The 27,485-nt window shown below is 43.6% G+C and overlaps 1 protein-coding gene across 1 annotated transcript in view; it reads left to right on the forward strand.

The window, feature by feature from the left end:
- Positions 1–27,485, forward strand: part of igsf21a (immunoglobin superfamily, member 21a) — a 396,954-nt gene that overhangs the window by 354,429 nt on the left and 15,040 nt on the right. The window contains exons 5-6 of the mRNA XM_056274983.1: positions 491–606; positions 17,161–17,641. Coding sequence (XP_056130958.1) covers positions 491–606; positions 17,161–17,641 — 597 coding nt within the window. The remainder of the gene's footprint in view (positions 1–490; positions 607–17,160; positions 17,642–27,485) is intronic.

The following is a 27,485-nucleotide window of genomic DNA, read 5'->3' on the forward strand; positions in this document are numbered from 1 at the left end:
TCGGCCACAAGATGGTGTGTGAAGACCCTGCATTCATACCCAAGCCAGCGTACAGTTACAAAGCACTGCCAATTCCAACGTCTGATTTTCTGGGGGGTGTGGGAGATATCTGTTCATTACCTCCCTCTCATCTTACTACACCTCTATACCGCTGTGAAGTCTCTCACATGTTTTCCCTTTACGCTACCGCGACACACTTGCAAGGATCCCCAGAGAGTTTCAGACAGGGGGATGGTGATATGATATGCATGAGATTTGCTCCTTTACCAGCCTCATTTGCCTCATGCGAGCCCCAGGGATTATTAAACACGAGGTTTCCGACCAACCAGTTACCTTTTTTTAAGAGACTGTCAAAATGGGTGTGCTCTCATTTTGGTGTTTTCAGAAACATAAAGATATAAGTTAGGCAACATTCAATTCAAAATGTGCATTAATGTGTGCGGCATGTATTGACATAGTATAACAAAATCGTCTCCTGTGTCTTCCACAGCACCTCCAAACAACATCTCAGTGGTCGCAGAGAACACTCCTGCTCCATTCAGTCGATATCAAGCCCAAAACTTCACTCTTGTCTGCACTGCAAAGGGAGGAAAACCCGCCCCATCGGTGAGTGGTTGTGGAGGACGCATCATGCTTTATGTCCAAAAGAAACCTCTTCTTTTCCCGTGTGTTTATATCTCTGTTGCATTGCTTCTCATAGTGGTGGGTGCTTCCTAGCGTGCTGCATAGCTCTCAGCGAGTGAAACAGTGGAAGCTTAAAATGCTTTAACTGGGAATGAGAAAGAATGTTGCTCTGTAAACTGGTCTTCCAAAGTTGCATAGCAACAGTGGGATATGTGACTAGCGCATCAAACAAGGGTTTTTATTTTGTGCTGTTCACTTGAAAGGCAATGTTTGGTGGAAACAAGGCCTGAGCATATGAATTTACATCAAGCATCTCACAGGCACGACCAGGCACAGATATGGACGTCAAGTATATATGAGTGCAGTGATTCAAAGGAGCTGTTATAGAATACTTCTGTCACCTCCATTAGAGTGTGGCGTGTGATTGATTACTAATGCTAATGTGGTCATGCAATGTAGTTATTAAAAAAGGTAGATCAGATTTAGGAAACAGAGACATTAATATTATTGATGGTCACAGAGAGGGTAATTTATCTAATCTCGGTGACACGATAGTAATGATTGCACACCCTAACACCCTGTTATACACACATAGACACTCACACAAGTGCATGCACATAAGTCAGCACATGCAGCTGTGCATGTACACATAAGACCAGGCTTGTACCTAAGTTACACACACACACGTGCATGCACCTTTCCCTCAATTTTTGAAAGTCCAAAACAGGGTCCTCCTGGTATCTGAAAAAACATGCTCCTATACGTAGTGGCGTATGAGCTTGCCAACACCATTTGAGTGCAGCCACGCACTGTCTGTCCCCACCAGGTTATTAATCACTGTCCGTGGGTGTATCGTAATGGACTCCAGACCTTGTGCATGCCTATCTCCTGCAATTATGAGCCCGGTGAGAGGCGAATACAAGGTGAAAATGATTTCCGGCTCCCAAATACTTCCTGGTTTTTCTACGTGGAACTCATAAGTGAGGTCTCTATCCTGTCCAGAAACTCCCCATGTGGGAAATCACGGGAAGTCACAAGTCATTAAAGATCTTAAACCCTAATTTAGGATAAAACACCTTAAAAGATTTTATTTTTGGCTCTCTGCTCATAGAGTAAATGAATGAATGACTTTACCTGCTTATCCTATAGTTTGTCCTATACATTTTATTGTATATTTCATCTATCCATCTATTGTCCATACCTGCTTATCCTGACCAGGATAGGCATGTATGGACAATGGATGAATGGATGAAATATTTAATAATCGACAAATACATATTCAGTTGTGGTTGGATTTACATTGCTTTGTACTGAGTTATGTGACATTCAAATTCTTGAGACTTTAAACTACAAAACACTTTCAGCTAATATGACGCAGCAGCACAATCACTCATAACATCCCATTATTGAACACAGGGAGTCTGCAAAATATGTAATACTTTAGAAAGAGATCTCTTTCATATGCTGAGTATGGTACGGGGAAGGCAGGGCTTTCTGAGATTTATTTACTTTACCGCTGCAAGAAAACCTGATGCAATACGGAGATTAATTTACGTAGCTGTTTAAGCCTTACCAAGTACATCCTGTTCTTGTCAAAATTCCTGTTAGGTCAAGTAACATCAGAAGCGTACCATTTGTAGAAAGAAGTACAGAAAACGAGGCAGGTTCAGTGCATTGAAGATGATGCTGATCAGAGAAATACCGCACTGAAGTAGCTGCAGCTGGTGATATTCTGTCTTTTCAGCCCAGGAAGTGTCTGTATAGGTTTTGACAGAGTAATGAGGGTTTTCTTTTTCATGTTTTAATGAAGTGCCTAAAATGACCACCTTTTCATGCAGCTACCTCACAACTTTTCCACATCTACATGAGCAATCACATGTCTAAAGGTAGAGATGCCTACTTCTACAACATCTGAACTGAGACAGGCCCATTTTGACATGATATTGGATGATGAAATTGCCAGCTATGTATAAAAAACATAGATTACACAGCTCATGGAGTTGCAACTCGAATCAAATCGCTTTATTATACCATATAAAATGAGAGCACAGCGAATTTTAAAGAGTTGAAAGCATGCACTTATGGGATATTCTTACAGTTTTAATAATTCATTCAGGGGAAGGCACTAGACAAATGTTTCGGCCCTAGGCCTTCATCAGTGTCTTGGTATAAGCAGTAGTGTAGTGGCCGTTGAGGAGGTAGGCATACTGCAACCTAGATAGGCAGATCACTAAGGAGAAAGTGTGTATACTCATATATATTTCAATGGCTTTTTTGCCGATAGGTGATTATACTGTAAATTGCCAGAAAAAGAGGTGGGTATACTCCGTATACCTACGTATACCCTCTACTACACCACTGGGTGCAAGGAATTTAAACTTTTACTACTGACATAGTCCAAGACTATTACACAATTTAAGTTCGACACTTCTAGAGAGGTAGGAGAGAACATATCAGGACCACATACTGTGTACACTACAATGCAGATATGAAGTACAGTACTAGTACTGTATGAAAGTTTTATGAATGTACCCAAGCAATGGGCCTCATTCATCAATCATTTTTATGTACAAATTTTTTCTTACACACAGATTAAGTTTTTTAGCTCTGAAGTTTGTCTCAGAGGCCAGTGTAGAACCGGGGTAACCTCTGAATTTAGACACCAGTTGGCTCACACTGATGTCCTTGCAAGCCTGGGTGGTTGCTCTTTGCAAGAGGTAGACAATAGATTTTAGGGGGAAGGAATTACAAATAACCATCAGGCTTTGCTTCTGACTGTCAGACAATCTTCAGAGCTAAAAAAAAAAATGTTCCATGGGTGTGTGTGTGTACAAACCACAGGCATAACGAGTCAGTGCCAGGTCCCAATACAAGATGGTCAAAAGCGGGCTCCAGGCTGCCGCTTACAATCAGATGTAACATAACATAATGTCAGTAGTGAATCAAGGAAGTGAAAGCATGCAGGTTTAAAACGACCAACAACGGCGAAATGACTGCACAGTTGATGCCTAAGTGAAATTACTAAGAGACCGCTGTGCTACAGAAGAGGAGTCATAATAGCAAGGCCAACATAGTGATAGACTAGCATCCTTAACAAAATCTGGTGTCGGAGCACCGTAACAGGGGAAAACATAATCGGTTACAGCGCACCTTGACACAGATGAAAAAATTATTGGTGCACCCACACATTGACAATATTATTCATGTCTGCACATAGGCCTTATAAACACAAAACACAAGTGTGTAGGTTGATGTTTAGCCAAATAAATAATAAATATGTTCTCCTCACATCATGGGCACACTTTTCGCTGTGCGAAGTCTTGACACTTCACCAGCTAGCTAACTCCTTTATGTGGATTTTGCTACGCAGTAGTACACATGTCCATCATTATGTCTGGGCACACTTTGCACATTTTTGAACATACCGTATACCGTAGACTCAGTGCTGAAGACCTTTGATACGATAGTGACAAGATAAAGAGGGGTCCGTGTGTGCAGGCCCTAAACTGTTGCAGGTCCAATGCAGCTGCATTACCTGCATATATGGTAGTTTTGCCTCTGGTACGAACAATTGATGAATGAGGCTGAATGTGATAAATCAAAGATAGCTTTATAGCTGTGCGTTCTACTCTACAGTTAATATCTATTGTGACCGTCCTATTTCAGAAACTGGTTTATATTGCTGTGGTATTGGTGCTGATAAGGCTCAGCTGGGTTGTGTCATTTTATTAGTTCATAACTGTTTAGAGACTATGACTATCAATTATTTTCATTATTGATTGTTCTATTTTTTTCTACTTTTCTATTTTTTTGATTAATCAATTAATCATTTGGTCAGTGAAATGTCACACATACTGACAAATTGTTATTGTAAATTCCCAGGACCCACAAACACTCATCTTATAATGATATCCATAACTGGAGAAAGGCATGCACTTCTTTGCATTTGTGAAGCTGTAGCCAGTGTTTGTTGTTTATGATTTATGAATGACTGAAACAATTATTTGATAACCAAAATCACAATTTTTCTTTCCCTCCAACTAATTGATTAATTGACTGTTGAGAATATGGCAGAGGAGCAGTTATGTTAGAAATATTTGCCAGGCACTCGGGTGTTGCAAGAGAGAAACATATTGTTTGCAGTTTTGGTACTATCAATCTAATGCAACTAAATCATGCAAATATTTGTTAATGTTATGAGGATGCTGTATTGCAAAATCAGAAAATGATACCTGGACTCAGGGTAATTTTAGGGATACAGAGTATCCCCCGAAAGCACAGAGCTAGATCTGTGTTTGCAGTGAAAAGAGGGGAGACACAGATGGTGCACTGCAGTCTTAGGAGAACGAGTCAAGAAAACACGTTTGCCTACTCAGAAAGTAACATTGTCTCTGACCTGCCAAAGTTCCCTGGTGCTGCAGGACTAAATCAAGCCCAGTAAACAAACTCTGATCAGTTATTGAAATAGATGTTATAACCATACCCTGTCCTGCAAATTTATCTTTTAACTCCTTTGAGATCTTATGCTGTGGTCCTTCTCCAGGTGTGCAAAATTGTAATTTAAAATGACATGGAAGGTAGCTTGAACTCCTTTGAGAGACATTCTAGTAGAAATGCATTGCATATCTATTTTTGCCATATTGCATGTCTACTTAAAGGTCTTTATTTACTTTAAAGTCAAACCTTGGTAATGTTGCAAAAATAATAAAATTAGTCTCAAGCAAAAAGAAAAAAAAATAGCTGACAGTGGGTCAGTGTCAAAAGTATAATAACTGATATTACATAAGCATATTTTACATTCATTCATTATCATTCATCTTTTTACATGTTACATTATAATATAGTTAAATAACAAATGTTCAAATGTTGTTGTTGTTTTTTTGTTTTTTTTACCATTATTAAAATAAATGAGTCGTTATAGTCAATAAGGGGGCAAAAATTACAATCACAAGATGAAGCAGTGGTACTAATGCTGGTACCGCTACATATCATTTTATATTTTAAAGTTGTTGTTTTTGTCAGTAGTCACAAATATTTCATTTAAACCTGTGTACATGTTTTTCTATTTATGTTGTTGTCCATAGCCGTGCTTTATAATAACAACCTCATTATTGGTTTTGCAAGTATTTACTTGAATGTTGATGCTCTGGCTGGGGCTTTGTGACTACAACTTCAAACACTTCTCTGCTTTTTGATGGAACTCATTTAGTCTTTGTTGGTGCCGCTGCCCAAGGGCTTTTTGCAAAATAAGCTGTTGTCAGCTCTATTTTCAATGTCATATCGTTGTGAGCCTGGTCTCAATACTGACTCACAGCTTACAAAGCAAGCACTGTATTTATTCAACCAGCATTTAACGCCATTTTTGTGTGTGTGTGTGTGCGTGTGTGTGCGTGTGCATGTGTGCGTGCGGCATAGCAATCTATTCCATTGCCTACCAAAACGGGGATTGCCGGTTTGAATCCCCGTGTTACCTCCGGCTTGGTCAGGCGTCCCTACAGACACAGTTGGCCGTGTCTGTGGGTGGGAAGCCAGATGTGGGTATGTGTCCTGGTCGCTGCACTAGCGCCTCCTCTGGTTGGTCAGAGCGCCTGTTTGGGGGGGAGGGGGAACTGAGGGGAATAGTGTGATCCTGCCACGCGCTACGACCCCCTGGCGAAACTCCTCACTGTCAGGTGAAAAGAAGCGGCTGGAGACTCCACATGTATCGGAGGAAGCATGTGGTAGTCCTCCCCGGATCGGCAGAGGGGGTGGAGCAGCGACCGGGACAGCTTGGAAAAATTAGGGTAATTGGGCAAGCATAATTGAGAGAAAAAGGGGGGGTATATATATTTATACACACACACAACATATTAGTGTGTGTGTGCGTGCATGCATGTGTTTGAGTATGAAAAACATATACAAATATATATATAAAAAAATTGAAAATATATGTTGCTGTTTGGAATGAAAAGACTGTTGACTCCAAGTTTATTTCACTGTTTTTACTATGCTATTTTTTCCATAACTATTTTCTATTTACTATTCTATTACTTGTTCCTTATCTGATGTGATGGTCTAAGGACACGATGTTGTGTTGCTGGAAAGCCCCTTGAGGCAAAATTTTAATTTGTGATATTGGGCTACACAAATAAAATTGACTTGACTTGACTATTCACAATTTCTTAATCCACTTTAATTGACCTTTCGCAAAGTACCGTCCCAGAACGGGGCTTGTCCAATCCTACCTTAGCAACGGTTTCTATGTGAGGGAGGCCCGTCAAGCTTTCAAACAGACAGCAAAATGCTGAAACGGTGTGCCTATGGGATCTGCAGAACGGATACTAGATATCTGAAAAGTTTGGAGGGGGTGTAATTTTCTTTCCCTTCCCGAAACCCAGCGCAATGACAGCAATGGATTTAGCAGTATAGCAGACCCCATGGCCAGCTTAATCCATCCAGAGTCAACAAAAATACCTGTCTGCTCCAAGCTAAGCTTGCTACTAGCTATTATTGATAGTTAATATAGCTAACATATTAGTACTGTTACTTTTACCCACACAATGATTAGTACCATTATCAACATGTTGTCGCTACAATATCAACGTATTACTAACAAAATAACATTATTAATGTACCTGATGAACGTAACCAGCTTAGTCTGTGGCCAGAGATACCTAATTTAATGATAGCTAATGATAGCTAGCCCACTAAAGCAACTTTGTTATGCTAGTCACAGATTAGCCAGGTTCCACCTTTCACTTCAGAGCATAAAGACCCGCGGGGAGGGTTGGCTGGGATGGTCTCTGGCCAGTCTGACCTCCCCATATCTGGCCTATTTTAAACGTTTCTCCCCCTCTGTGAGCTCCAGGTGGGGACCGGCAGTTTGGAGAAGTTATCTCGCCCGCGGAGGCATCTTGTTTGCCTTTTTTTGTTGAAAATACCGGTTCCCGGTCTGAAGGTTAAAAAAAAATCATGGGGCGGTTCCCCCGGCCCCGGGGCATGTCCCTGGCCACCCTGTGACCCCCAGGAGCCCATACAGTACCCCTGAAAAAGCCTGGATAAAAGTACACCATGGGGAACCTTGGCCAAACTCAACACTATAATACGGTGATATTGACAATGAATTAATAAAGATATACCAATAAAAGCTAAAATACCCTACAGTGCAAGAGCACAATTGGTCCACAATGTGTTTCAGAATTAGTTGATGGGGTTTCTCATTCTTTGATTGTGACCGGTAAGCTTTACCCTCAATTACAGTTGCACCCGGCAGCCCGGAGTCCACGCAAGTCAGTTTTACTTTTAATATTCTGAATGTATCCCGCCACCGCATACTGTAGCCCCTTCTGTCTTTCACGGGATGATACTAAGGATGAATTACTCCAAAATACATCACTTATTTTCTCTGGGAATGTGCTGATTTCTTCCTTCATGTTTTGGGGTTTTCCGGCTACTTCCTGGATGGTTCTGAAAAGCTTGATGGGCATAGCAACAGTAACTAATGGGGGCGGGACTTTGCGAAAGGTCAATTGTGGCGGGGTTTCAGTTCTCTGGTGGAATAGATATTGTGTCACCAGAGAACAACAATACTTGGAGAATTCTTCATAACCTGGCAATCTCAACAAGCCATGAGGGGAAGTTGAGAAGGTGGGTGAGAAACGAGAAAATTGGTGCTACAATCCCAGCGTCAACACTTTTTCAAGAAATCCATCTTTCCTAATTTCACTCCATTAAGTTTCAAATTTTACTCAAGACTTTGTGCAAAGGAATTGCAAATCAAGAGTTTCTTCTTACCTTTCTCATATGTGACATTTTTGGTGCAAACAATTGTACAGTAAGCAATAATGGACTGCTTTCTGACAAAATTTATGAAAAAAAGGGGGCTTTTTTTAAGCATATTGCTATTCTTGTCATGTATGAAACCATCAGCAGGGGGACATTCAAAGCCTATTGTGGTCTGTAGTGATTACTAATATAATGCACCGCGGGGTAAAAAGTGCCTGCTGTTAAGAACTAGGATCTCTTGCCATCTCAGCTCATTGAAGATGGCCACTGAAATATCAATAATGGTTTCCCAGAGCCAGTCATTAAAACATCCTCAGAGCACGTGCAAGCTCTGACTGAAAGAGGACAGATAATGACAGTTAATAAAGAGCAAGATCAATTAATTCATGTCCACGATCCCTCTCTCTCTTCACGGCCCTCCTCTCTCCATTTCTCTCATGATTCCACTCTCCCACTGAATCATTCTGTCATCATGGAAATTATTGCCTTGTCCTTTGGACATTGATGTGATTAACTGTGGCAACATAAAGATGTATTTAGAACAGTAGGTAAAAAGAAAAGGTTTCTTGTGAAATTTCAAAACAGGCTTTGGATAGGAGATGTTGGTGAAGAAGGGTGGAGGAGAGAGGATTGGCAGTATGCAAAGTGGAGGTGCTTTTATTACTGTCCATTCACTAGCAAAATGCAAAGCCTTCTTCATTCTGTCCAGGCTTAATTTAACCACAGCCATGGCATTGTGTTCAGGCGAGTGCTTGGAATTATATCTCTCCCTTCTCCTCAAAGCTAATTCATTCCAGAATGAAGTAAGTGATTTGTGGCTGGCGTCATTGTCTGAACACATTGGACTATGAGGCATTTTGGGATTTATAATCAAGGCATGATTGATAATCACTTTATTACATGTGGTGACATCATCTGTGAAGGAACAATGCAACATTGGTGCTAAAACATTCGAAAGCTGCCTATTACATGAGAGAAAGCAATTCTCTTCAATTCATATCCAGCAGTAAAAACCATGACATATTCAGTTGATTTGAGGATAAAATACACATGTGGCTATTGTAAGACTCCCATGTTTTGCTGCATATTTTCCAAAGTACGGTTGCACTTGAAAGGATGTTATTTTAAGACTTTGGCAGCTGAACCTGCAGTTCATGTACTATGCAATTCAAGCATTGCTCCTTTCAACCATTGGATGCTAAAATTAATGGTTTGGAGAGCAGTCAGATGACAGGTTGTATAGCTTTGTGAAACAAACATGTTATTTAACTTTATTGAATATCATCATAAGACCTGTCTGCAGCACAAATAAGATAATAGAATAAGACGAGATAAACCATATTTACCCCTCAAGGGATACTTAATTGTGCAGCAGTAAGCAGAGACTAGACAGTGCAATGGTAGATGATGATACATGATAGATGGAGGATAACTGCATGAAGGAGGATTTCTACACTGGCTGTTGTTGAGGCACATAGTTATTGCTAACTATATACTAGAATTGCTTTTTCCTAAAGCTATATACAAAAGAGTGCATATGTTGATTTGTGATTGTAAACACTAATTGGAGACACTTCACGCAGCTGGCGACAGTGTTTTCAGCAACTTTCAATCCATCACTTGGTGAAAATAATAATCAGTTGAACTCATATTTTACCATAAGGAAAAAAAATGTAATCATTTCAAACTGCTTTTCACAAACAGGGAAATGCACGAAATTTGATTTTAACCATGTAGCGGTTAGCATGGAAGAATGCTAAACACACCTTTGATAGTGGCATGGTGCAGGAATTTTTTTTTGAGGAAGCCGAGTGAGACAAGACCGCTAATATATGTCCTCTTTTTTGGGGGGGGGGGGTCTTAATTAATAGGAGTATGTTACGCCACTTTAACAGCCAACCCGATGAGCTATTAGAATGCCTGGTATTATTTTACACAACATTGTGTCACATACAGATGCAGGACTTGCACACACTAGTTATTTACCTTCTTGCTGTACAAAACATTGGCTATACAATATTGCCCAATTACTCAGATTCTACAGATTGGATAACGAATGTAAGAAGCATTCAATCACAAACTTACCCAAACCCTAACATACATATCTTTTTAATGATGGAAGGAAACTGGAGCACCTGGAAGAAACCCACACAGACACGGGGAGAACATGCAAATTCCACACAGAAAGGACCTGGGACATCCATCACCTGGGACAGCCTGGGGTTTGAACCCAGGACCTTCTTGCTGTGAGGCAACAGTGCTAACCACTGGGCCACCATGCTGCCCTGATAAGACCACAGACATGCAGCGCATCTACAAGAACTTAGGTGTTCCACAGTCACATGGGGACCATGAGGAGGCAAGAAAGACAGCAACATCTAGGTACCTCCACAGAGTAAGACTCGTCCTGACGTGTCAACTCAATGGGATGAACAAAATCTAACTCATCAACACATGCACTGGAAAGGGGGACTGGGGCTTAGTGAGAGTCAAGACCACTAACCTGAATGAAACACAAAGCATCCACAAGTACATCAGGAAAATGACTCCCAAGGATGAACTGCTAACAGAATATATCAGACAGCAGCAGATGGGAAGTTCTGGTGAAGAGGAAGTAGAGGAGGTGTCATAGTAAGCCAAACCCCTTCACGGGAAGTACCACTGACATATAGCAGAGATGGCTGACTTTGGGAAATCCTACCAGTGGCTAGAAAAGTGTAGAATGAATGGCAGCACTGAGGCACTAATCATAGCAACACAAGAAAGAGCCATCGGCACCAGGTCAATAGAAGCAGGCAGTACCCAAGGTGCAGACTGTGCAAAGATATCTCACAGACAATAAGTACATAGTAACAAGGTGTAAAATGAAAGCAGGAACAGCACAGACTGAGTGATACAACCAAGTTGTGGGGATCATACACAGGAACATCTGCACCAAGTTCGAGCTAGACCCTCCCAAGTCCAAATGAGAAACACTGCAATGGGTGGTTGAGAATGACGGGGCAAAGATACTGTCAGACTTCCAGATCCAAACAGATAGACAAGTACTCACTAACCAACCAGACATTGTGTGATAGACAAGGGACAGAAAACTGCAAGTGACAACTACATTAAGAAGAAGGAACATGAGAAGATGGAGAATGACCAAGGGCTGAAGGAAAAATTTGAGAGAATGTAGAAAAGCGAAGGAAAAGTCGTCCCAGTGGTGGTATGAGCACTCGAGGCAGTAGTTGGGAAAGAAAAGTTGGGAAGCTGAGAAAGTGGCTGACAGGATTAACATCCATCATCTCCATTTAGTGCAGCTCTATAAAATACTGGATTACTGGATGCTACACAGAACCCTCAAATTCATGCCTCTGGTAGAGGGCACAAGATTGAGGAAGACACACTAAGGAATATGTGTGTGTGTGTGTGTGTGTATATACACTCACTGGCCACTTTATTAGGTACACCTTGCTAGTACCGGGTTGGACCCCCCTTTGCCTTCAGAACTGCCTTAATCCTTCGTGGCATAGATTCAACAAGGTACTGGAAACATTCCTCAGAGAGTTTGGTCCATATTGACATGATAGCATCACGCAGTTGCTGCAGATTTGTCGGCTGCACATCCATGATGCGAATCTCCCGGTCCACCACATCCCAAAGGTGCTCTATTGGATTGAGATCTGGTGACTGTGGAGGCCATTTGAGTACAGTGAACTCATTGTCATGTTCAAGAAACCAGTCTGAGATGATTCGAGCTTTATGACATGGCGCGTTATCCTGCTGGAAGTAGCCATCAGAAGATGGGAACACTGTGGTCATAAAGGGATGGACATGGTCAGCAACAATACTCAGGTAGGCTGTGGCGTTGACACGATGCTCAGTTGGTACTAAGGGGCCCAAAGTGTGCCAAGAAAATATCCCCCACACCATTACACCACCACCACCAGCCTGAACCGTTGATACAAGGCAGGATGGATCCATGCTTTCATGTTGTTGACGCCAAATTCTGACCCTACCATCCGAATGTCGCAGCAGAAATCGAGACTCATCAGACCAGGCAACGTTTTTCCAATCTTCTATTGTCCAATTTTGGGGAGCCTGTGCGAATTGTAGCCTCAGTTTCCTGTTCTTAGCTGACAGGAGTGGCACCCGGTGTGGTCTTCTGCTGCTGTAGCCCATCTGCCTCAAGGTTCGACGTGTTGTGCGTTCAGAGATGCTCTTCTGCATACCTCGGTTGTAATGAGTGGTTATTTGAGTTACTGTTGCCTTTCTATCAGCTCGAACCAGTCTGGCCATTCTCCTCTGACCTCTGGCATCAACAAGGCATTGTCGCCCACAGAACTGCCGCTCACTGGATATTTTCTGTTTTTCGGACCATTCTCTGTAAACCCTAGAGATGGTTGTGCGTGAAAATCCCAGTAGATCAGCAGTTTCTGAAATACTCAGACCAGCCCGTCTGGCACCAACAACCATGCCACGTTCAAAGTCACTTAAATCACCTTTCTTCCCCATTCTGATGCTCGGTTTGAACTGCAGCAGATCGTCTTGACCATGTCTACATGCCTAAATGCATTGAGTTGCTGCCATGTGATTGGCTGATTAGAAATTTGCGTTAACGAGCAGTTGGACAGGTGTGCCTAATAAAGTGGCCGGTGAGTGTATATCTGCAGAGAAACCTGCCCTCCATTCAGGACTTGTACACCTCCAGAGTCAGGAAACGGGCAGGCAACATCTCTGCAGAACCATCACACCCTGAACACAACCTGTTCCAACTCCTCCCCTCTGGCAGGCGCTACAGAACAATGTACCCCAAAACAACCAGATATAAAAACAGTTTCTTTCCGTGGGCTGTCATTCAAATGAACGCTTAACACTGTCAAATAAATCCAATAATTTTGTATATACTGTACTGTACTGTATATTATATACATACTGGTATGCTCTGTCATGTCCATCTACCTCAGGCATGTATGTAAGTAACCTGCTAACATCTATTTCAGCATCTCAGACACATTCTCTGCACCATTGCACTTTATCACCTATTATTTCACCTGTATAAGCCAATCCTTGTGTATATATCTACAGATTGTTGTGTTGTAGTGTTGTTAGTCTATGTAAAGTACACTGAGAAAGCCATGAAACTCTGGTCAAATTCCATGTAGTGCAAACCTACATGGCCCTAATGTTGTTTCCAGATACATGTTTATCTGTGCCTCCAGAATTAATTCCTTATTATATTGTTCCATAGACAGCACAGGCGTTATTGTGCACCCACAACATTTTGTACAGGAAAAGCTACAGAGCAGGTGCATGGATCGTTTTAATCCATGCTGCTCTCCCTCCACCTGCTGTGGTAATTAATGAGCTGTTTCGATACAGTGAAAAGAAGATAAAACAGAGTTTTTCTTTCTTTGCAAGTTGTTCAGCAGCGGGAGGGGAGAGCAGGAAGTTTGGGAGGCAACGGGGTCACTATGGATTTTAGGTTGATGGCTCTGTTTCCCACTGATGCTGTTGGAATTTAAGCATTAGGTGCACAGCACACAAGAGGTCAGCAGAGATAATGGTGATTCGTATTGAATGTTCTGGCATGCTAAAACCAAGACAAATGTGTTAACTGAGGCAATTTTTGCATCAAAGTCAGGCCCACACACAATGTTTAGCTTCAATCAATATGCTTGTATAGATGCATGCATCATTAAGTCTATTTACCTTACTGGCAGCTTGAATCCATATAGGTTCACAGGTGGACAGATATTTTGTTAGATAATGTTTAGGTCTATTTATCTATAAGGGTGACTTCGGGTAGCTTAGTTCAACAATTTCAGGTCACCAGTTGTGTTCGCAGACAGACTTCAGTCATGTTCACAGACAAGGACACTGTGGCCCAGTGGTTAGCGCTGGCGCCTCACAGCAAAATCGTCCTGGGTTCAAACCCCGAGATTGTCCAACCTTGGGGGTTGTCCCAGGTCGTCCTCTGTGTGGAGTTTGCATGTTCTCCCCATGTCTGCGGTGGGTTTTCTCCGGGTGTTCCTCTTTCCCCCACCATCAGAAAGAGTTAGTCCTCGGGTGCTGCACGGCAGCTGCCCACTGCTCCTAGCTACACAGCTAGGATGGGTTAAATGCAGTGTAACTTCCCCACGGGGATTAATATAGTGTTGCTGTAAAACCCCTTGAGGCAAATTTGTAATTTGTGATATCGGGCTACGACGGCACGGTGGCGCAGTGGTTGGTGTGGTCGCCTCACAGCAAGAAGGTCCTGGGTTCGAGCCCCGGGGTTGTCAAATCTTGGTGGGTCATCCCGTGTCGTCCTCTGTGTGGAGTTTGCATGTTCTCCCCGTGTCTGTGTGGGTTTCCTCCGGGGGCTCCAGTTTCCTCCCACAGTCCAAAGACATGTAAATCAGGTGAATTGGCCATACTAAATTGTGTGTGTGTGTAAATGTCTGCCCTGTGATGGCCTGGTGGCCTGTCCAGGGTGTCTCCCCGCCTGCTGCCCAATGACTGCTGGAATAGGCTCCAGCATCCCCACGACCCTGAGAGCAGGATAAGCGGTTAAGACAATGGATGGATGGATATCAGGCTATACAAATAAAATTGACTTGACCTGACTTATACCAAAATAAAAAATAAATAATAAATAAAAATAAAAAATGTCCTGAGGGATGCCTCTGTGTTGCCACACCTGGCAGTCACTGGCCCTAATGTATGACAGTGTTTTATAATTTCAAAACTTCGTTTAATAGGATATCCTTGCACCCTGTCTATTATCTTTGAGGGAGTTATTTTTACAAAATCCTTGTCTATCCTGTGTGTGTGTGTGTGTGTGTGTGTGTGTGTGTGTGTGTGTGTGTGTGTGTGTGTGTGTGTGTGCACGTTCCTGCACTAATTAGAAACTGAGGTGGTACCTGTAGGAGAAGCAATTCATGCCTCATCTTCTAACCATCCAGTGTGAGAGGGAAAAGCAAGGTCTTGGAATTACAAACACCTCCATTTATTGTCACATTTAGGCTGGGTAAAAAAAGAAAGTGGTATCTTCTTTCCTGTCTACGATCTATTTTTTGGCCAGGGCATGTATCAAAATAATAAACAGTCCAAATCAAACAAATGCCAACATGAGCAAACAAAAAAAAAAAAAGTGATTAATCTGAAAAGAGGTAAATGCTTGTGCCTTAGCTCTGCATCAGTAGAGTAGAAAGCAGTTAGATGGTAGCATAGTGGCATAGTATGTGAAAGGTCAGCAGACTGATAAGTCTGGCTGTCTACTAGTTACAGGGTTTCTGTGTTGTCCTTGTTACTGTCCAATATTGCCAAAGGTGTCCCCAGGCAAGTGAGGCTGACCTAATAAAAGTTTGCCATGCTGCTCCATGGACAGATATTTGCAAAAAAAGGTAATATTCTGCAAAATATTGCAAGAGACAGTAACCGTGCAATACAGGTGCACATTGGGCACATTGCTTGTTATATGCTCTTGATGATAACCATCTTTAACAAATGTACCTACTCTTATTTTTAGTATATAGTTATCACAAACGCTCACAAATTCCCAACAAAATGTCCCAATGCCAAATAGTTTTCCCAAGTGATAGCATTGGCAAATTATGTTCCAGTGAACTTTTCCCTGGTTAAAATTATTACACTTGGACTGAATTTCTGTGTTTCATTTGTTTAACCTCTTATGGTGATATTATTCTTCTACATCTCTACTATTTAATTTCTTTTTTTTACATTTATTTTATATTTTTATCCGTTTTTACATTTGTTTTTAATCTCATTCTGCATCTCTTAATGTTTTTATGCCTTATGTAAAGCACTTTAAATTGCTATTGTGTAGCATGAAATGTGCTATACATATAAACTTGCCTTGTCTTGCCATGATAGTCTTATCCCTTTAGAAATGATCATCTTTAGCTTGGCAGTCAATTCTGCTGGATCGTAACGAATGTCTCTCATTGTCAATTAAGGATAGCTGAAAGCTAGCTCATGATGAGGGATAATAGGGGCTGTGCTCATACATGGGATTAAAGGTTCTGTCCCTTCATTTTGCATGAAGATGCGATGCCACTCAGCCATTATTCCCCTGGAGTCTGGCCTTATGTCACACTTGTTTACACTCATTACTGCCATTTACCTACTTGAGTCATCAACCCCTAAAGCAGCACCAGATCAGAGCATGCCTCAATAATCTCCCAACAAAAGCCTCTCATCTCACATATCCAACAATGACACTTTGATCTGGTGCAAACTGAATTCAAGTGACCAAACTTCCCCAAAAAAGAGCTGTAGATTAATTTCCCCCCCCAATACCAAAAAAGCAAGAAACAAACAAAATTAAAAGAAAATAGCTGTTTCCAAAATAGCAAAGCCACAGGCAGTAGCTATGCAATCTTATTTCAATGCTAATATTTTGAGATCATGAGCCAAAGCAGGAGCTTGAATTCACCGTCAGGAGATTAGACTCCAGAGATGTTAATAGACTCGTGAAATGATGAGAAAACTCCTGTTATATCCCATCAAAGCCTACCTGGTGTCAGCTCACAATACCACCGAATTGACATTGCACAAGAGCAGCAGCCCAATCCTATCCAGAATCAATTGTTAAAGTTAAGTGGTTTTTTTTCGGGGGTTTTTTTTCTCATTTTTTCTCTTATGCTCAAGCTACGAGTGCAGAAATATGTCTGTTCCTCTTTTATGTGCACTCTTTTATGTGCACTCTTTTATGATAATTCCTCACTCTCTTTCTCTCTTATTCTCTGTCTCCCCCTCTCGTTGTTACTGCTTGCTCTATCCAAGGTGTACTTCAAGCGTGATGGAGAGTTGATAGAGGTGATCTCCTATGTTCAGCCCTCAGCTGGCGAGGAGGGCGGCGGCTCAGCAGGGGTGAGAGGAGCCAGGCCACTCATCAGCAGAGATCTGGATGACACCAAGCTGCAACGCTCCCTCTCTCTGCTTGATCCGGAGGGGCGATCGGCCCGTCTGTACACAGAAAGCCCCCAGCGTCTCCACACCCAGGGCCAGCAGGCCTATGAGCCCAGCCCGGCCACGGAGGTCATCCCAGAGACGGTGGTGAGCCGCGAGTTTCCCCGTTGGGTGCAGAGCACAGACCCGCTGTACTACTTTAGCCACACTCAAATCCCCCAGAGCGACGGCTCTGTGCTGGTTCAGGCCAGACTCACCTGGACGCTGAACCCTCAGCTAGACAACGATGCCCTGTTCAGCTGCGAGGTCAAGCACCCGGCTCTGTCCATGCCCATGCAGACAGAGGTCACGCTGGGTGAGTTGGACACAGACTAAAGCTCTTTGTTTTTCTACTCCCCTCCTCTTGATTTGTGTGTTTTCGCTTCTGCTCAACACAAGAGGGTTTTACACACACACCTTTCTCATTCCCCATCCTTTCTAATCTCCTGCTGTCTCCTTGCATCCCTTTGCCATGCTCAGAAACCGACTGGGTCCCCTTATGTCCCCCTTGCAAATGTACTCAGAACAACACTGATTTTCATTTGATGCCGCTTAATTGTGTTACAGCCGAGCAGACTGCGAGTTTAGTGGCAAATGCAAAGCTCAAAGTGACGGACAGGGCAATTCATCGAGCTGTCTGTCGCTAGATTGAGTTAACTCACTACCGTTATTGAAAAAGTCAACCTGAATTAGAGAAGTCAAATGAGAATTTAGACACACTGACCAGTGTTATAGCAATGGAAAGACAGACTCAGCAATGCCACATTTTTTCTCACACCAAGGAGTGCCTTCCTAAAGCTTCTCACTCTTACCGCTCACCATTTCATACAGAGGGTTGGCCTCTAACTTTCATCACATTTCTTTTAAGGAGAGTGAAACTGTGGCGGTGGGATTATTTGTTTGTAGGGCTGTGAAATATCAAAGCAAAAGAGAGACATGACGCTGATACTGAACGCAGAATACAGGAGTCTTACTTTCAGTGAAAAGTCAGCATTAAGCTTTCATAGCGAGTTATCGCAGAGAGACGCAACCCCCCCCCCCCCCGCCGGTCTGAAACAAAGATGGCTCCCAGTATATCTTATTGACACTTCAAAGGTGCTATGCTGCTTTGGTCCTGCTGCAGATGAGCCATGCAGTGCTGACATGATAAACACAGACATTACCTTCTATGAGACGCTGGTAATGGTAGAAGACAGAGAGAGACACAGAATGAAGAAATTGCAAATGGTACAGGTTTGCTTACTTCACTGTCAGTATTTTACCCAAGATCAGCATCCTTTACCCTTTTATCTCATCAATAATGATCCTGTTTCAATGCAGGTAAGCATCCGAGGTCATGCAGTGCTTATGGACATTAGCGTCATCGCCATTCCGATGTGGAGATTCTCTCATAACATTGATTTCAATGTTAAACATGAGAACTTTTTTTTGTTAAAGAAACAAAAGATAAACATTCAATAAAGATAAGGTTCACACTTGTGAAAACAACTGAATTGAATTGAATTGAATTGAAAGGGGATGTGACCGTAGTGAGAACCTGTAAGTCCAACTGAAATTAAAATGACTATTTTTTGTTGCAATATAGATCTGCTCTATATCCAGTCTGTCTTGTGTCCTCTTTTGGGGAAAAAAAATCTTGATCCAGAGGGAAGAAATGTGCAGTTTAAACTTTTGGTTCTTGTGAGGGCACCACCAATCTCAGTTTCTCATGGTAGTAGAATTTACATGATTTTTCCCAGGGTCAGCTCCTCAGAGTAGGACCACGTCAGCTTCAGCTTGCAGAGACCAAAGGTGAATGGGTGTGGTTTTTAGGGAAGTGTCATGTCAGAGTTAATGAGGGCCGATTTGCAGCCTCTACCCCCCCTTTTTTTCTTCTTCTCCCCAATGGTACTTGGCCAATTACCCTACTCTTCACATCCGGCTTCCCACCTGCAGACACGGCCAATTGTGTCTGTAGAGACGCACGACTAAGCCGGAGGTAACACGGGGATTCGAACTGGTGAGATTCATCCCTTTTTATCTATGGACACATGCGTTCCGCGCACGTACACGCACGAATTAGCGCACGCACGCATGGTTTTCTCACCCATCTAGTTTCAAGTAGGCACACCCAACAACTAATTTCTGGCTATGCTACTGGGCTGGAGGGATGTGACCGAATACCTCATAGACACACCAAGTATAGTTACGAAAGAATCAATGAAGGCATGCATGTATTTAGAAGCATACGATTACTTTGTTGGCGGACATGTCCAAAACTGCTTTTGCCATTGTTTTCGAAGGAAAACAAGTTTTGCTTCATCAAATCAAAGGTAAGCCCTCGTAGTTTGTTTGTACAGTTGAATTGTTTGTATTCAACAGAAGTTGAATCGTTTGTACGATTATGAGATCGAGGCTAGAGTCAAATTATGACCCTCAAACATCATGACACAAGAAAGCTGACGGAATCGGTGTCAAACTTGAAGGCTAGGCATTAACAACTCATACTTTGGTTTGGCAGTTGCTTTACTAGGACAGTATCACATTTGGAGCTGGTACTTACACAATACTTATTTGTGTAAGAAATTGATACATACCAGATATGAAATGTTCTCCGCAAATCTTTGCGTTTGCTCTTCTGACCACGTCTTCCAGTCCTCCCGACCGATTGCATGCTTGTCTTCGTTTTTCGATTGAAGTTTTCCCTTCCGGCATGTGATAAAAATGCAGATGCTTGTTTTTACCATCTTTACGGTTTGTACAACCGACAGCGCAACAACTGTTGAGACATTTCGTTTCGTTTTAAATCAATTTCTCCGTGATTATCTCTTCGAAATGAATGTAGTAATGTTTATAAACACAAGACTCGTGGCCCCTTTTTGCCTCACAACCTGCGCACGCACATTTGGCGCATGTAAATAAGGGACAATGTCTATTGTCTGCTGGGCTCAGAAACAAGGTGGTTTCTATGCTTAGTTGATTTTGAAGCCTGTATCCATATCAAAAGTCCTCAACAGTACACGAGTACTTGAATACGTTTTTTTTGTACCTAATGTTATTGTTCGGGCAACAAAAGGTCCGGATCAAAGACTACGGTAACTAACAATTTATTCTGTAGTTTATCGAGGCTAAGATAAATGCTATTGTAACGTGCATGGATAAGTAGACACGCTGGCCGCTGGCTGGCGGGTCTGATCTGTAATGTCCGTAGACGCCTCGTCTTACTGACATAAGAATAATTCAAGAACGAGCCGACTTCGTAGGTTCTTAACTGTGTAGCTTTTACTAGCGTTCATCCGACATACAACCTTCATAACATGCGCTTCTAACTTCCTGTATACGTCACACGCACTGCACGTACATCCGTGAGTGGGTCAAGTTAAACACGTGACCTTTCATTCATTACATCTCCCCCTCTAAGATGATTTTCTAACCTGTATACCACCCCCCTTTTCACAAAAAAAATAAAAAATCCCCCACAGTACACAAGTCCATACGCCTCACAAATCCAGCCGGATTGCAGGCTTGCTCACCCTGCCAGAGCGAGTAACATATGGTGTGGAAGTTGGCATTTCTGCTGCTCGGGACTCATCCGTGTTTCCACTCTCCCCTGGAGTGACATGGTCAGGATCCCTGCTGACAAAGGTGAGTGTTTTAGGTGTGGCCAACAGGTGGCGCCTGTTCCTTCTGTAATGTTCACCTTGAGCTGTCTCCACTATGTAGGATCTGGGAGTGGAGCTCTGACTGTGAACAACTGCTGGCATTGTCCATGTTTTCTGTCCATCAAGTTTGGTGAGTACTGCGTCACCCGAGTTCAGTGGGCGCAGTGTCCGCACGCCGTTCCTGCGGTTGTAGTAGAAAGCCTGCCTCGATTTGGCTGCGGCGTCAGCGGTTTTGATCAGTTCCTCTTTAGGCCAGGCCGGTTTCAGGTTATGCTGCAATGTGGGTAAGGTGGTTCTGAGTCTCCTACCCATGAGCAATTCCGCTGGACTGGCTCCAGTGGAAGAAGAGGGTGTAGCTCTGTATGTCAACAGGGCGAGGAGAGGGTCTTCCTGCCTTAATATGCTTTTGGCTATCTGAACAGCCCTCTCTGCCTGTCCATTACTCTGGGGGTAGTGTGGGCTTGAAGTCACATGGATGAAATCATAATCCTCACTGAACCTCCTCATCTCTTCTGAAACTAGCTGTGGCCTATTATCACTAACTACAATTTCAGGGATACCAAAACGTGCAAATGTAGCCTTCAGCCTAGCTACAACCTGACTGCTAGTAGTTGTTGGTAGATTTAGAATCTCCAAAAACCTGGAATAATAGTCAGACACTATCAAGTAGTTTTGCTTTTTGTACTCACACAGGTCTATGCCAACTTTCTGCCATGGTCTGGATGGGAGCTCACTTGACATTAAAGGCTCTTTTCTCTGTGTGTTCTTGTGTTCTCTGCAGAATTGACATTGCTGTATCTTTGTTGTAATGTGCTCTGTCATTTTGGGCCACCACACTGACTGGCTAGCTCTCTCTCTGCACTTAACTATCCCCTGGTGCCCGTCGTGTATTCTGTCTAAGATCACCTCCCTCATCTCTGTGGGAATGACGATACGACTGCCTCTGATGACTAAACCATCTACCTCAGATAACTCCCCTCTCACCTGATAAAAGTCTCTGACTGTCTCCGGCACTTTATCGACATACTCAGGCCAGCCGTGTCTGATGAAGCCCAACACTGTCTGGAGCTGCAGATCCCCATCCGTGCTCTGTTTTATCTCCTGCATCCTTTGAGGTGTGGCAGGCACCTGGCACACGATGGCATCAATGTGCGCTGCAACATCATCATGAGAAGCACCATCTCCGTAGCGCTGCTCTGGGCCTCTGGAGAGTGCATCAGCCACAGCTAAAGTTTTGCCTGGTGCGTATTCAGCCACTGCATTGAAACGCATCAGCCTCATTAACAGTCTCTGGCACCTAATGGGCACATTATCCAAGTCTTTGCTGTTCATGAGAGGCACTAGTGGTTTATGATCGGTGACAAGTCTGAAATTGTCAAGCCCAAACAAGTACTTCTCGAACCTTTCACATGCCCAGACGCTGGCTAAGCACTCTTTCTCGATCTGTGTGTACCTTGTCTCTGCGTCACTCAGCCGTCGGGAGCAGTAGACCACGGGCTTCCAGTGTTCCCCGTGCTGCTGGAGCAGAACGCCTCCCAGCCCGTAGCTGCTGGCATCTGCTGACACCACCGTAGCCTTAGTGACGTCATAAAAGGTGAGTACCGGGGCGGTGGCGAGTGCTGCTTTAAGGTCTTGGAATGCTGTGTTCTGTGCAGGTCCCCACAGCCACTCTGTCGTTGCTTTAAGCAGTCCATAAAGCGGCTGACCTACAGTGGACAGCTCTGGGACGTATTTTGCCAAATAGTTCACCATCCCGAGGAACCTCTTGAGTTCCGTCACGTTCTGGGGCTGAGGAAAGTTCTCTATTCCGGCCACTTTGTCCGGGTCAGGTCTGATGCCTGCCTCGTTGATGATATGACCAAGGAAGCGGACTTGTTTCTGTTTGAACTTGCATTTCGCTTGGTTCAGTTTGAGACCTGCTGTTTCAATGACCCCCAGCGCCTCTGCTAGGCGCCGGTCATGGATTTCCTCAGTCTCTCCATGTATAAGGATGTCATCCATGTACACCTCTGTGCCCTCTAGCCCGGTCAGAGTTTCCGCCATCTTTCTCTGGAAAATCTCTGGAGCACTCGTTATACCAAATGGAAGGCGGCAGAAAGCATACCTCCCAAATGGGGTGATGAAAGTGGTGAGCCCCCTGCTGTCTTCATGCAAGGGGATCTGGTAAAACCCACTTGCTGCATCCAACGTTGTGAAGAACTTTGACCCTGCGAGCCTTGGCATTATTTCCTCCATAGTGGGCAGCACGTATTTCTCACGTTTCACCGCTCGATTCAGCCTCCTGAGGTCAGCGCAGCAGCGAACCTCTTTCTTGTTCGGTTTCAGCACCGGCACCATAGCGGCGCACCATTCTGTGGGCTGAGTCACTTTTTCAATAATGCCCTCATTTTCCATGCGCTGCAGTTCTTTCTTAACCAGTGGTACAAGTGGCAGCGGTATCCGTCTGGCTGTATGCACCGCGTATGGCTGGGCACCCTCCACCAGAGCTATTTTCACTGGGTCTGTTTTCAGCAGTCCACTTGAGCCGAAAACTCCACTGACCTCATTCATCCGCTTCACTAGACCCATCTCCACTGCCTCTAGACGACTCAGCAGACAGCTGCCTCTCCCCTTGATCACATACACTGGAAAGGAGTATTGTTTCTCCTTGTAGTTGGTTGTGGCTTGAAACTGTCCTATGCAGCTGATGTTTCCACCTGGGCTTATGAAGCATGTGTCAGGAGGTCCCAGTTTTATGTTTGGCTTCAGCTTTTTAAATGTCCCTTGGTTGATAACAGTAGCGTCAGCCCCCGTGTCAATTTTAAAGGTTATTGGTACATCACTTATTGTTAAACTAACAGTCCAATCTTCCTGACTGCTCTCTTTGCCAACTTCTCCCAGAAAGTACAGCTGTTTAACCTCTTCAGTGACTTCTCTCACCGCTTTAGAGTGACATACACGCTCCCAATGTCCCTTTTTATGACACTTGTTGCACTTACTGTTCGTTGCAGGACACTTCCGCTCATCGGTGTGCTGCGTCTTGCCGCAACTCCCGCATTCATCTACTTTGTTGGTTGCCGGACTGCCGCCACCATGACGCTGTCCGCCCTTTTTGTTTTGGCGTTCGTCCCGCCATCGGACAACATTGACGTTAGCCAGCAGGGCCTCTGGTTGGTTAGCTTGGAGGCTGAGCTGCTTTGTTATTGCCTCCGCCTGGCGCACTTGTTCAATGACTTTCACCAGAGTAAGGTCCGCTGTGAGCTGGAACTGACGGGAGAGCACCTTATCTTTTATGCCCACTACCAGACGATCTCTGATATGTTCATCCCTCTTGTCCCCAAACTCACAGTGTTCAGACAGCTCATACAATGTCCGGATGTACATCTCCGCTGTCTCTCCTGGCTGCTGGCTACGTTGATAGAAGCACGCCCTCTCATGTATGATGTTACGGCGGGGAATAAAGTAGCCGTCGAACTTTTTCAGTACGATATCATAGTCCACTTTATCACCCTCCGCCGCGAAGTCAAACGAGCTGAATATCTTTTCAGCCTCGCTGCCCATTGCATAAATCAGCGAACTCACTTGAATCTCCCCGTCGTCTTTATCCAGCTTTGTCGCGAGCCTGAAGCGCGAAAACCTTTGTTTCCACTCCGGCCATTCAACGGGGCAGTCAAACTTGAATTCACTCGGCGGATTAAACTTCGGCATGACCGCTCGTGTTCAGATACACAGACTATTCTGACACCATGTAATGTCCGTAGACGCCTCGTCTTACTGACATAAGAATAATTCAAGAACGAGCCGACTTCGTAGGTTCTTAACTGTGTAGCTTTTACTAGCGTTCATCCGACATACAACCTTCATAACATGCGCGTCTCACTTCCTGTATACGTCACACGCACTGCACGTACATCCGTGAGTGGGTCAAGTTAAACACGTGACCTTTCATTCATTACATGATCCTTTAGTCGAGCGGTTAGCGATGTCTCCTGCGGTGCGGGCGATACGGTTTCGCTTCCCGGCCGCGGCAGTTCCTGTGGTTGCATTGTCCCCCGAATTCGCTACATTGGCGTCAGAAGTGGGATGGAGCGACCGTAAGGCCATCGGAAGCATATGCGCCCTGAGGCGTGAAGGAGCTGATATGCTTAAGCGCGGGGACGCGCTTCCCGAAGGAGGGGAGTAGTGTAACGTGCATGGATAAGAAGACATGCTGGCCGCTGGCTGGCGGATCTGACCCTTTAGTTGAGCGGTTATCGATGTCTCCTGCGGTGCGGGCGATACAGGTTCCTTTCCCGACCGCGGCAGTTCCTGTGGTTGCGTTGTCCCCCGAATTCGCTACACTATTAAAGCAACTATAGCCGTAGCTAACACAAGCCAGCTGCCGTCATCAACTGTGGCAACGGTTCATCAACAGTTAGCAGCCAGGGGACATGCCTACAAATGCTGATACTGGACAAGTACGGTTTTGAATGTCTGTGCTTTTAGTATTACCGATTAATATCACCATAACAAGGGGAAGGGTGTAACTCGACAGACAGTTCGCTACGTTAAGTGTCAGATAAAATGTGTTAGAGAATAAAAAAGTGTGCTATCTATTGCCATCTAAGTTCTTCGTAGCTGTATGTCCAGGGATGTTGACAGAGCGTCTCCCAGCAACACCGGCTTTCAGCTGTCACTCAAATGATCATGGGAACGCCCACTCAGCGGTGCGAGGTCCAGATGTCGTTCTCGGCGTACATCTCCAAAACTATTTATTACACTTATTTTCTGTTGAGATTTAAAAGTTCGGTTGGACTCTAAAGAGTCACAGGGGGCTGGAGTTCGTCCTTGTAGACTTTCAGTGAAAGACAGTTTGCCAGGCCAACTAAAAGAAATAAGATCAGTCATAATCCTATACATACCTTTGGGCAGTTTTGAGACTGTAGATCTCCTAAAATCTTTTTTTGCCCCCTATGGAAGAAAACCAGTGGCAACCCAGACAACAAGTTCACGGTGGGAGGAAGTACAAGCTTGATTCAGAGGCTGCATTTTTCTCTCATTTTAGAGGAAAAAATAAACTGATATTAAATCTTGGTTGTATAGCCATTTCAAAACAGTTTTTTTTGTGTGCTGACTAATCATTCTGTAAGTATTAATTTTTCATTTTGTGAATGTCCTTTTCAAGCCAAACTCTGAAATATAACAATGAATCTCACACCCCCAACTTGAAATGTTTTGTCATGTTAATTAAAACAGAAATATCAGTGGATGATGCTGTACCGGCACGAGCTGTCTCGAGACAACGTGTTCCAGCTAAGGTGTTAACCGCATCTACACTTCTTTCACATGTTTACAATTGAATAGATGGCAACACCTGAGGAAAATGGGCCCTGTGAAACTCTTGCTAAATGTCAAAGACCCCAATATTTAGACAAGGCTTTTTCTCTGCTGCATTTGAAGATGTTAATTTATCTCTTGCTTTGTTCTTTAAGGCGATAGGAGCATCTCAAGACATTTTCTCCCCAGCACCCAGAGAATAGAGGAGAGAAACTGTGCATTTGCTGTTTCTAATTGGCGCGCACTTGAAATTCAAAGCATTCACACATTTACTGGCGGTTAGATCCATCTTCAAGCAGCAGAGTTTAAAAGTAATAGTTATTGTGTTTTGATACTGGTCAGAGATTAGATGTAAATGCATGACTCTTGCATTTGAATTATCTCACATCACACAGAACAAATGCTGTTCTTGTTTTTGGGGAGCAGTCATCCATTGTTTCTCTCCAATCCAGTATGATTACTCAAATTGGATGACTTAAAGATTTCCATTGCTTTTGTCATTATGTGGATTCAAAGTGGCTAATGCATTTAGACTTTTTTACAGCGCACGCATACGCTCTTCTCTCAGGTGTGTTTGGTCAGGAAATGAAAAGGATGCCATAAGCAATAAATCTTTCATAGATTTAGCATTGCTACATGAGATGGAGCAACAGTCTGACAACCAACACTGTTGTTTCACACTTATGAATATTCATGAATGGCTCCATGCTTGCAGTACAAATGGATTTGGGCTTGTGCTGGGTCTGGGGAGTGTCTCAGAAAGGTCTGCAATACCTCTATGAGCTGCTTGCACAGGTTATTGTGTCCTCTCAGTTTAAAGTCACAAATACAGTGCATCTTAATAACTAAAACCAGCTCCTTGTCTTGGGTTTACTAGGACAGAGGTGTTTATTGTTGTGTACCATGAAAAAAGTGGTGGGATTCTCATTTCATACACTGTGCAGAAGCGAAAAAGGAGCCATGCTTCCTGACTTCCACTAATCATTGCTTTGCCAGACCATGATAATCAAAGAGCAGATGGCCAGTTTCAGAAAGCGTCAGTGTATGTGTGTGTGTGTGTGTGTGTGTGTGTGTGTGTGTGTGTGTGTGTGTGTGTGTGTGTGCGTGCGCACACGTGCAATATACATGTGTGTCTGCCAATACATATCTGCACATTTGCACTTGTTTAGACAGGTATGCATGTCTGCATATATTTGGAAGTGTGTTTGTGGCTGTGTATATTAT

This window comes from Lampris incognitus, chromosome 2 (genome assembly GCF_029633865.1).
Source record: "Lampris incognitus isolate fLamInc1 chromosome 2, fLamInc1.hap2, whole genome shotgun sequence".
NCBI classification, from domain to species: Eukaryota; Metazoa; Chordata; class Actinopteri; order Lampriformes; family Lampridae; genus Lampris; species Lampris incognitus.